The sequence below is a fragment of the Hyaena hyaena genome, unplaced genomic scaffold, assembly GCF_003009895.1.
Source record: "Hyaena hyaena isolate Hyena2069 unplaced genomic scaffold, ASM300989v1 scaffold_152, whole genome shotgun sequence".
In the NCBI taxonomy this organism is placed as follows: Eukaryota; Metazoa; Chordata; class Mammalia; order Carnivora; family Hyaenidae; genus Hyaena; species Hyaena hyaena.
In genome coordinates this window covers 1,328,691-1,339,793 of record NW_024080784.1, presented here as the reverse complement: position 1 = coordinate 1,339,793, position 11,103 = coordinate 1,328,691, and the positions used below count along the sequence as shown (strand labels likewise).

At 43.0% G+C, this 11,103-nt stretch overlaps 1 protein-coding gene across 7 annotated transcripts in view; it reads left to right on the top strand.

The window, feature by feature from the left end:
• The first annotated feature begins 2,523 nt into the window (after positions 1-2,523).
• The window catches only part of LOC120236343 (gamma-secretase activating protein), an 84,395-nt gene continuing 75,815 nt past the window's right edge, over positions 2,524-11,103 (top strand). For all 7 annotated transcript variants that reach the window (XM_039239102.1, XM_039239099.1, XM_039239098.1 and 4 more), the window contains exon 1: positions 2,524-2,717. In XM_039239102.1, the coding sequence (XP_039095033.1) occupies positions 2,609-2,717 (109 nt within the window). In that variant the 5' untranslated portion in view covers positions 2,524-2,608. The remainder of the gene's footprint in view (positions 2,718-11,103) is intronic.

Genomic DNA, 11,103 nt, shown 5'->3' with positions numbered 1-11,103 from the left:
GTGTATAGTATGATTTGATATACATATATATTGTGAAATGAGAACCACAATCAAATTAACACATCCATCAATGAGGCCGCTTTTTTAGTAAAAAGGGTAGAACCGTCTCCAGTTCTGTCTTCTCTAGAGTTGAAGGATAATCTGCCAAGATTCTTCTATTAACCCTTCACAAATCTTAAGCCAGTGAGTCACCATTCACCTGTCTTTTTCCCTAGCGATGATCTTCAAAACTCTGCCATTCATGTACTACCTTCATGGTTCAGACCTCATCTTTCTACTATTTTGGTTCTTAGGTTCTCTATGTGCCTTTTTACTTATTTTAGAGAGAATTTTTATATAATCACTGCTTGATGAGGACTATATATGAGGACAATATCAATCTTGCTTGGCAAAAATAGAGATTAACTGTGGGAGGGGACCCAGAAACTTACTGAATTTTGAAATAGACAAGGAAAGACTTTATGACAAGGGCAACAAGCTTCATTAGGTATGAAGCATTTGTTGTAGCGGCTCCCCACGACTTCATTGGTCTCCCTTTTGCACACCAGCATGATCAGTCACCTTCTGAAACATATCTGTTAAATCTTCACATACTTTACAGGTGGGAAGATTTTCTTAGGTATATGTGGTGAGTTGTAGGGTTCTACCTGAAATTAGCCACTACTCAATTGGAGACACATGTCTCTAGGGTGAAATCAATAGCTTCTTTTACCTTGCTTTAGGATAATTTTCAGACCTTAGTAAGCCTAAGAATCACCTGAGGTTCTGGCTAAAATGCTCATTTCTGAGCCTCACCCAGCTCTATACTAGAGCCTAGGAGTCTTCATGGTAAAACAACTTCCCAAATGATTGCAATGCAGACAGTTTTCTCAGAGCCAAACTTTGAGAAACACGTGATAAGGCTTTCTTTAGTCTATTACTATATTTCTTTATTCTTCAATAACTGTTGAGCACTTTTCAGGTGCCCCTGATAGGAGGCAAAGGGGCCGAGGGATGTGCCAAGACGAGATTGAATATTCATGTCTTGAGGCAGTATATGACTATGAAGTGAGGCATACTGACAGTATCTCTCGAGGAATTCAGGGTTTGGAAGGTTGCCGTGGACTGAAGCTGTGAGAAGGCTTTGTGGATCCAGATTGGAAGGACTTGATTTTTTTTTCCCCCCAGAGGAAGGAGGGTGGAGGGATTCTGGAAGTTAGGTCAGTCTGTAGCTGAAGTTCTAGGTGCAAAGGCTGGAAAAGTCCATTAAAGTGAGGCACTTTATCCTAGGGCAATCAATCAGCCGTTACTCATTGTCTTCTACCTAGGGACATGGGGGTAGCCTTGTTTTAGGGAGAGTAATAACTGGGCGTTGATGACGTTCAGGATAGATTGAATCTGCCAGTGCCAAAGGCTCAATACTCATTAAACTTACCAAGGGTGCGTTCATGGCAAAGAGAAGAAAGCTAGGGGCACCTGGGTGGCTCAGTCGGTCTAGTGTCTGACTCTTGATTTCCACTCAAGTCATGATATCTGGGTTGGTGGGATAGGGCCTGGTGTTGGGCTCGATGCTGGCAGTGTGTAGTCTGCCTGGTATTCTTTCTCTCTTTCTTTCTTTTTGCCCCTCCCACTCTCGTGTGCGCTCTCCCTCAAAATGGGTAAATACGGTTAAAAAAAAATCCGATCACACACTCTACATATGTATTTATATATAATGTATATATAAAAAACAAAGTGGTGAGATTAACGAAACACCAGATTTATTTGTAGAGGTGGGGATGAGAAGGTGTCCTGCCCAAGACAGAAGAATGAGAGCACTTAGTCACAGCCGATATCCTAAACAATTCAACAATTGAGCGTTGTAAAAGCCAGTTTATAAAATCTTAAACATTTCCCTTTGTAAAAAGGGAACCCCTTGAAGGGCGGAGGACCGGTTTATGGTAAGGTTGTTAACCCTTTCCAGGGTCTCGGTCTCTCTCTCAAAATAAAACCATCTCCTTCCCGTGCTCCCCGCTGCTACCTAAATACTGCTAATGAAACCTCATCTCCCTGAAGCAGGGTCCAACAGGCCCGAGACACTGCAGACTTCTGCCCCTGCGATTTACTAGAACCTTCTCAGGTGACCCGGCTAAAATGCCTCTCTCTCGTCAAGGTTTCCAGCTTTCCTGCAGAGGAAGCATCTGAGGGTTTAAAAAGAAAATAAAAATAAGCTTAGAGCCTCCATCTAACGTGCAGCCTGGAGACTGTCAGTTCTGCGACATCTCCGTGGTCCTTAAATCCTTCCACTCACCTGCCCTCCACCCGAAGGGCGCACGTGGAGGGTTCGCGCCGGGTGGGCCCGGTCGCCGCGCCCGCGTCCCCTTCCTGCCCCTCCCCCACCCCCCTGCCCGGCGTGCCCGGCTCGAGGCTCCAGGGCTCGGGGTAGGCCTGGAGGAGGCGGCGCTCCGGGCTCCCCGGGCCGGGACGCGGCAGAACCGAAAGCGGCCGGCGCGGGGAGGCGGGGGAGAGGAAGGAGGGGCGGGCGCCGCGGGGGGGTGTGGAAGGGCGAGGTGGCCCGTGGGGTGGAGGGCGGAGGGCTGGGAATGCCCGCGGCGCGGGGCCCCAGCTGCCCGCTGGCCGCGTCCGGGCGATGGCTCTCCGTCTGGTCTCCGACTTCGACCTCCGGAAGGACGTGCTACCGTGGCTGCGGGCGCAGCGGGCGGCGCCAGCGGCGGCCGGGGCCCGAGGCGGCGGCCCAGGTGCTGGAGGCGAGCGTGCGCGCGGGGGCCGAGGGGGGCCGGCGAGGGGTGGAGTCCGAGTCGTTCCTACCCGGAGGACTCCCAGGACCGGAGGGGGTCGGGGGCGTTGACCAGAGCGGGAGCTGCCCGCAGCCCCTGCCAGCCTGGGAAGGTTGGGCGGAAGGGGTGAGCTTCCCTCTTTGGAGTCTGGGCTTTGCCACCCTCACCTCCGGCCGCCGGTGCAGGTCGGAGGGGCAGCCCCGGGCAAGGTCGCGGCTGCACTGCGCTGCTTATTCTAGCGAGTCCTTCAGCGTCTGGCTCAGTCGTTGCCTAGTCACACACCTTTAATAGAAGGGCTGAGGACAGTAGTGGTACCTCAGCATCACCTCATCAGGGCAGGGCGTGGAGGGGCACATCCTCCGGTCCACGGCCGCAGGGAGTGGGGCTGGGCCCTCCGCGTGCTTCATTCGCATCTCCCCTGCCCGGGAAGGTTCATCACCCTTGCAGGGACTCTGCCAAGACTGGGGGCTCCTGGAAGTTCTTGCCTTATGAGAAAAGATGAGTCAAGGCCACCGAGAAAGCCGCCATAAAAATACTTAACAGTCGCACAGTTTGTCTCCAGATTGGAGAGATGTGTCTCTGAGTGAAGGGGACTTGCCGCTTCAGATGTGAGGCGCGAGAGGGCCGGGGTCTGCTTTCAGGTGAGCAGTGAACTCGAGCCTCCTGGTTTCCAAAGAAGCACGAGGCCCAGCGCCACCAGCCCACAGCTCACCACCGTGCTTGCTAGCAAGAGGAGTGTGAGACAGTGATGGTCGGGTTTGCTGTCTAACTTCCTCAGGGTGAATGAGAACACTTCCTTCACAGTTGAGGCCTTAGTTTTCATCTGTCACAAAAATCCTTTGTTTTGGTTTTGATGAGGGAGAGAAAAGTGACTTTTGAGCCTTTCCAGCATTGATCAGTCAAAACTTTAAAAAAGGGGAACTCTGTGATTTCTCAGATTTTTTTTCTTTTTAAAGAAGTTTGCTGTAAATAATGATCTGGCCTCAAGGCTTAACTTCAGCTTCAACGCTATGATACCCCGGATCCCATTTTGTACACAGGAGCTTTGCACTTCAGTGTCTTTTCCCCTGCCGCGGTTTTTCCTTAAACACTGCTGGAGGGTTTTGTTTTGGAAGGGTTATCCTCACCCATATCTACAGTTTCTTTCTCCTTAACTCTGGTGAAAAATTTCTCTCTCTGCCTTCTAGCTTCACACTATCCTATTGGCTTTAACAGAATTATTTGTAAGGTCAAATAATTGTCTTGGCCTGTTTGGTTGTTAGTCCAAATAAGGAGTCATTTTCGTGTAGCTCAAGGCTTGAGTTTGTTTTAGTGTCATTATTAGTAAAGTTTTGCTTTTTTTGGAGTAAAAAGTCTCCTAAAGAGTTTTGGAAACTTTAACTTTATAAAACGCAACAGGCAGCTCCAAGTGTGCTTTCCCCACAAAGTAGTTTGTTCTCTGAGCCTTCACTTCCTATAGCTAAATGGCAGGTGTCTGCAAATGAGAAGTTGCGCGAAGTGTGAAATGCCACAGTCTTGTGTTTCAGTAATGTGTGTTGTGATTGAAAAGCTGTATGTGAGCCAGTTAGGCTTCAGCTTCCTGTGCCTCTCACTCATCTGTGAAGAAATATAAGCTTGTATTTTGACATTCTGCTAAACAGATGAACTTGGGTTCTCAGAAGGTAAACCTACTAGAAATACTAGCTTTTTCTGATATTGGTAGTATTTCGCTCTTGCAGAGCACCTTGGCAAGATTATTAGTTAGCCCTGTTATGCTAAGAGAATTGTTACTCCCAATGATCCCCAGTGGGTGGTAGCTCAAAAAAACACAGTTAATTCCTCCTCCGTAATTTGTAGCACTGGCAGGCAAATCTGGGATTCTGTTTTATTTCTAGCATGGCTATTACTCCACACATTTGACAAGTTATTTTCCCTTCAAAGTCTCGGCTTTTCAAATGTAAATTATAAGTAATTTTACCATTGTAATGTCTCTTCTCTACACACTTGCTTTCTAGATTTGAAGCCTTAATATTTTTACATCAACAAATACAACTGACGGTTTCTTAGCGGTGCTAAGTAATGCTCTCTAAGTATGACATATTTCTGGCAAAATAGCCAGTGAGCTGGGCTAAGTTAGCCATGGAAATTAAGTGCCTGTGGGATAGTATTTGAGTCAACCAGGGGTTACAGAGTAAGGAGGCCAGATTTGGCTACTCCATACGCTTCTTGTTCTGGGTTGACTTTAGGAAAACAGTCTCTCCTGAAATAAATTAAAAAAAAAACATTTCTTTTGAAAATTAAAACAATTATACAAAATAAAATTTTAACACGTGTAAGCTCTAAATAACAAAAACAAAACCATGTACCCACCTTAAAAATAGAGTAATATCAAGACTTTAGAAGGCTCTTGGGCCTCTGTATCTGATCCTGTTTCTCTATCCTTCATCTCTTGGAGGTAACAACCATTTCAACCTTGATATTATTTGTAGTTTTAATCTCTCTGTATAGGTCTCCCTATGCAAAATATCATTTCATTTTGCTTGTTTGTGCATTTTAAATGAAAGAATATTACATGTATTCCTTTTGCTCTTTTTTCTCAGTATTCACATTGACTGCTATAGGTTATTATTTTTCACTGCTGTATAGTATTCCAATGTGGGAATATACAACAGTATGGTGGATAAGGAGATGCCTTGCTTAGATCTTCCTTTCAAAGAAAGGCTTGTCCCAGGTCCTGAGGGTGGTCAGCAGATAGTCTTCAGATGTCAGCCCCTTCAGGGATTGCCTCCACAGAAGGCTTCCTCACCCAGTGTTGGGTGTGGCCTATTTTTAGTTAGGGATTGAGATGGGGTATAATGGCTTGACCATTTTGACTCAACACAGGACAACTTTGACAATCCATTTCAGTTTGAGAGCTTCTCAAATGGGAGGTTCTGAGATCACCTGAGGCTACTGTAGCCTGTCATCACCCTCACTCTGTGGACCTACTTCCTTCCCGTTAATCCCACATCCCTGAACATTTACTGGTAAATATCCTGGATACTAATAGGTCTCAGGGTGCTTCCTAGCTTTGCTTATGCTTTTTCTATTGGTGACATTTGGGAAATTTCTGGGGTTTGCTATTACTATCAGTGCTTCTACTTTCTTATGCATGTCTGCAGATGCACACATGCAAAGGTTTCTCCAAGATGGACAGTTGCTGAGTCACAGGCTGTGTACATCTTCATTTGTCCTGGGTTGCACCAGATTGTTTTCCAAAGTAGTTGTTCTTATTAACAACCCCATTTGTGGTATAGAAATGTTTTTGGTACTCTTGATATTTCCAGATTTGTAAATTTTTTTGTCAGATTGGTGAGGTTAAATGTTATTTCATTGTGGTCTGATGACCACGTGTTCTGAGGTTGAGCATCTTTTTATGTTTATCAACCATTCAAGTTTCCCTTTTATGAGATGTCTTTTCATCCAGTCCATTTTTCTATTGTTTATTTTTTCATACTTTTAAGAGTTGTTTATTCTGGTTTCTAATCCTTTGTTCATCATATATGTTGCTAATATTCTCTCACCCTGTTTTTTTTTTTCAGTTTGTAATGGGGTACCATTGATAATTGAGGGTTTTTAGCTTTAATGTAATCTAATTTATGAATCTTTTCCTTTTTGGTTTGTGTCTTTTTGGATATTGTAAAGAAATTCTCTCCTCTTTAGAAGTCATGAAGACATTTTTAAATTAACTTCTAAAAGTTTTGCTCTTTGCATTTTGTTTTCTAATCCATCTGGAATTTATTTTTGTACATGTTATGATGTAGTAATCTGACGAGGGGACACAAGAGTCTTCAAAAGTCTTGATATTGTTCTATTTTTAAGTTGGGTGGTGGGTAAATGGTTTTGTTTTATTTATAGGTTACATGTGTTAAAATGTTCTTTTGTAAATTGTCTTGGTTTTCTATATTAATCGTTCTAGTGACACTAACCAAAGAAACCTACCTCTTCTCATTGACAGCAAAGCCACTTCCGTGACATATCAAGTTTCCACATATGTGTGGGTCTCCCTTCCTGGGTTCTTTCTTTTGTTCCTTTTGTCAACTTAAGATGAAAACATCTTTTTTTTTTTTTTAATGTTTTATTTATTTCTAGGAGAGAGAGAGACAGCGTGAGCAGGGGAGGGTCAGAGAGAGAGGGAGTGACAGACTCTGAAACAGGCTCCAGGCTCTGAGCTGGCAGTCAGCACAGAGCCCGACGCGGGGCTCGAACCCACTAACCGCGAGATCATGACCTAAGCGAAAGTCGGACGCTTAACCGACTAAGCCACCCAGGCGCCCCCAGATGAAAACATTTTAATAACTGTCTTTATGATAAGTCTTGATACCTGGTGGAGTAAGCCTCCTCACCTCGGCAGTCTTAAGGACCATCTGGGCTATCCTAAGCCCTGTGATCTCTTATATATATAATTTAGAATCCGCTTATCAGATTTCACCAAAACGTCTATTGGAATTCTGATTTGAGTTGCGTTGAATCTGTACATCAGCTTTGGGAGAATTGGCATGTTTACAATATTTAATCTTCCAACTATGAATCAAGTATAATTTCCTATTTATTTAGATACTCTTTATGATCTTAATAAGTCTTAGAATTTTCTCCATGGAAGTTTTGCACACTTTTTGCTAGATTTATTTCTAGGTTGTTGTTATTTTATGTTGCTTCCATAAATGGCACACGTAATAATCACATGTTCTACCTATTATTGGTATGTGGCAATACAATAGATTTTAGGTTTTCATTTTTTATCCAATGCTTAATTCCCTCTTGCCATGTATCACTTTCAAGAAACTAAGAAAGTGTATGTGGTATGCATATTTCCAAAGGTTTAAATGCCATCTATGTTTAAGATCAGAAAGAATGTAGGTTTCCTCACCTATGTTTTCTTGTCTGCTTTGATTAGTCTTAGGTCTGATACCCCAGATTAATTCATCTTTACCAGGGAAGTGATATATTTTACCAGATGACTGACCAAAGAGTAATGGCTTTTTGTTCTCCTATATACCCCCAGACAGATTTAGGGGCCAGAGGTCTGGCTTAGCCACATTGTTTTCATTTATTGTTCCAATATTCTCTTGATTGTTGTCTCAACACAGCTGAGAACAAAATTTACACATTTGGCAAACATCTTCCTGTAAAGGGAAATCACTTGTGTTTGGCAAAGGAGAGTTTGCAATGCACAAGAGTATCTGAGAAACCAGCTTTGATTACACGTGAGCGTGACTTGACAACACCTTTATTACACTCTACTACACCATTACTACTATTGAGGTACTCTGCTTTTCTGTAGTATATTTACTCATGCAAGTATCTACATTTTTTCTTCATGAGCTCTGAGGACACTGAACTGTAAAATTGAACCACATTTCCTCATTTGAATTGCTAAACTTCCTCTTCTGGACTTTCCAGTGATAAACTACTGGGAGAAGAGTCAGAATGAATAAGCAAAGAGGTTATTGACTACTTGACTACTTCTTTTTTAAAAGGGTGTGTCTAAACCATGAGAAACAAATCCGGGGAGGTAGGGCTGACAGGTTAATAGTTTGTGGTGAGACACTGGTCTCTCTATTTCCAACATTGCCAAATTTGTCTAATTCAAATGTCCCTGAGATGAGAACCATGTATTTAACTATAGGATTATTTTAAGACTGCAGTTATTGCTACAGATCCACAAAGGCATTATTTTTATTATTTTCAACTCTATCATGGTTACATTATAACCTGGTCCTACTTATGTTATTTAATGAATATTGTTTAATATATAATACAGATATGTGATTCAGTGATTCTCAACCCTGGCTGCACATTAGAATCAGATGGGGAATTTAAACACGCACACCAGCCCAATAAAGTCAGGATCTATCAGGTAGGGCTTAGGCATCCATGTTCTTTTAAAAGCTCCCCTAAACAGGGGAGCCTGGGTGGCTCAGTCAGTTAAGTGTCCAACTTCAGCTCAGGTCATGATCTCCATGAGTATTGGGTCCCACGTCAGGCTCTGTGCTGACAGCTCAGATTCTGTGTCTCCCTCTCTCTCTGCCCTTCCCCTACTCATACTCAGTCTTTCTCTCTGTCACTCAAAAATAAACATTAAAAATTTTTAATAAAAAAAGAACCCCCCTTATCATCCTAACCAAAAGCCAGAGTTGAGAACCACCGGTTTAATGGCACAAGCATATATCATTTGTTGTAATTTGTAGTTGGGGATTTTTTTATTAAAAAAAATTTTTTTTAATGTTTCATTTATTTTTGAGAGAAAGATAGAGACAGCATGAGCAGGGGAGGGTCAGAGAGAGAGGGAGACACAGAATCCTAAGACAGGCTCCAGGCTCTGAGCTAGCTGTCAACAAGAGCCCGACATGGGGCTTGAACCCACAAACCGTGAAATCATGACCTGAGCCAAAGTTGGATGCTTAACCGACTGAGCCACCCAGGTGCCCCTGGGGATTTTTTTTTTAATTGTTCAGTGTTTTGAAAATAGATGTGCTTTCATGTACCCCAATGTTCATAGCAGCACTCTCAACAATAGCTAAAACATGGAAAGACCCTAAGTGTCCATCCACGGACGAATGGATCAAGAAGATGTGGTTTATCTATACCATGGAATACTACATGGCAATGAGAAACAATGAAATCTGGCCATGTGTAGCAACATGGATGGACCTTGAGGGTGTTATGCTGAGCGAAATAAGTCAGGCAGAGAAGGACAAATATCATATGTTTGCACGTATAGGAGGATTAGGAGGAACTTGACGGAGGAACAAGGGGGAGAAAAAGGGGGGAAATGGTGGGGGAAAGGGAGAGAGGCAAACCATGAGAGACTCTTGAATGCTGACAAAAACTGAGGACTGATGGATGTGGGGGGGAGGAGGGATGGGCATGGAGGAGGACACTTGTGGGGATGAGCACTGGGTGTTATGTGGAAATTAATTTGACAATAACTGTTAAAAAAAAACAAAAAAGGGGCGCCTGGGTGGCGTAGTCGGTTAAGCGTCCGACTTTCGCTTGGGTCATGATCTCGCGGTTAGTGGGTTCGAGCCCCGCGTCGGGCTCTGTGCTGACTGCCAGCTCAGAGCCTGGAGCCTGTTTCAGTCTGTGACTCCCCCTCTCTCTCTGACCCTCCCCTGCTCACGCTGTCTCTCTCTCTCTCTCCTAGAAATAAATAAAAAATATTTAAAAAAAAAAAACAAAAACAAAAACAAAAAAAGAAAATAGATGTGCTTTTGCAAGTAAATTGACTTTTCTTAGTGAGATTTCTCGTAAAGGAGTTTCTTATCTTAGCTGAAACCTTCTAAGTGTACTTTGGAGAGAGTCTCTCCCAGCATCCTTATAATCTTGAAAGAAAAAAAAGTACCTCTCAAAATATTGACACATTACATTCCAGAAGTTTTGAATCATGTGCAGGATGAACAGAAACTCCCTGAAATTCTCTTTAGATGTCTACAAAATCTACCTTAAAGGATTTTTTGGTAATTATCCATTTGCCCATTGAAAGCATGATACAGGAAACTTAGTTCATTCTGTTTACCTTTTTTCTGAGATTGAAATTAGTCTATGCCACTTTTTTGATAGGATATTGGCCAAGTATCTGAACCTCATTGGTACTCAGTTTCATTAGTACAGTGGGCCTCTAAAGGCTGACACAGTGTGGGTGAGATGGAAATAACTCCGTAAATTGTTAAGTGCTATTTATCAGCAAGCTATTGAATCATATTCTTCTCCTAAGAGACGAGGTGCTTATCCTTATTTTTTAATCAGTGAGAAGTGAGTTCTGGCAGCTCATTATCCATTTAAAGCTGGATGTGCCCACATTAAAACACAAATAGCACTTTGCCCCCTCCCTTTACCTTGCTGTTAGAAGATCCAGGCAGCTTATTCTGTGAGGGGTGGGAAAGAGAGATGCCAGATGATTCCTACATTTTCTAAGAAACTCGCTTTTTGTCTTTTGAAATGTTTCCCACCCCCAGCTCTAGTACAGGGCTCCAGGTCACCGATTATCCTGTTTGTTTGTTTCCTTTTTAAATCAGGAATACAAACTGAAATTTGCTTTGAGTTGTAGAATATTTGGCATATGTTTTGTCTGAATATTGGAACATCTCTTAAGCAACATAATATTTTAACATCTAAAACTGTTCATGGGGGGGATGAGTCACGTTTAAGCAGTTTGAGAAAATTAGGGAAATATGCATTTCTGTACAATTAATGATGATAATTATGAGAGCTGTATCTACTAATGTTTAAATCCCTTAATTGTAGGGGCACCTGGGTGGCTCAGTAGATTAGACGTCCTGCTTAGGCTCAGGTCATGATCTCACGGTTCAGCCGGGCTCTGTGCTGA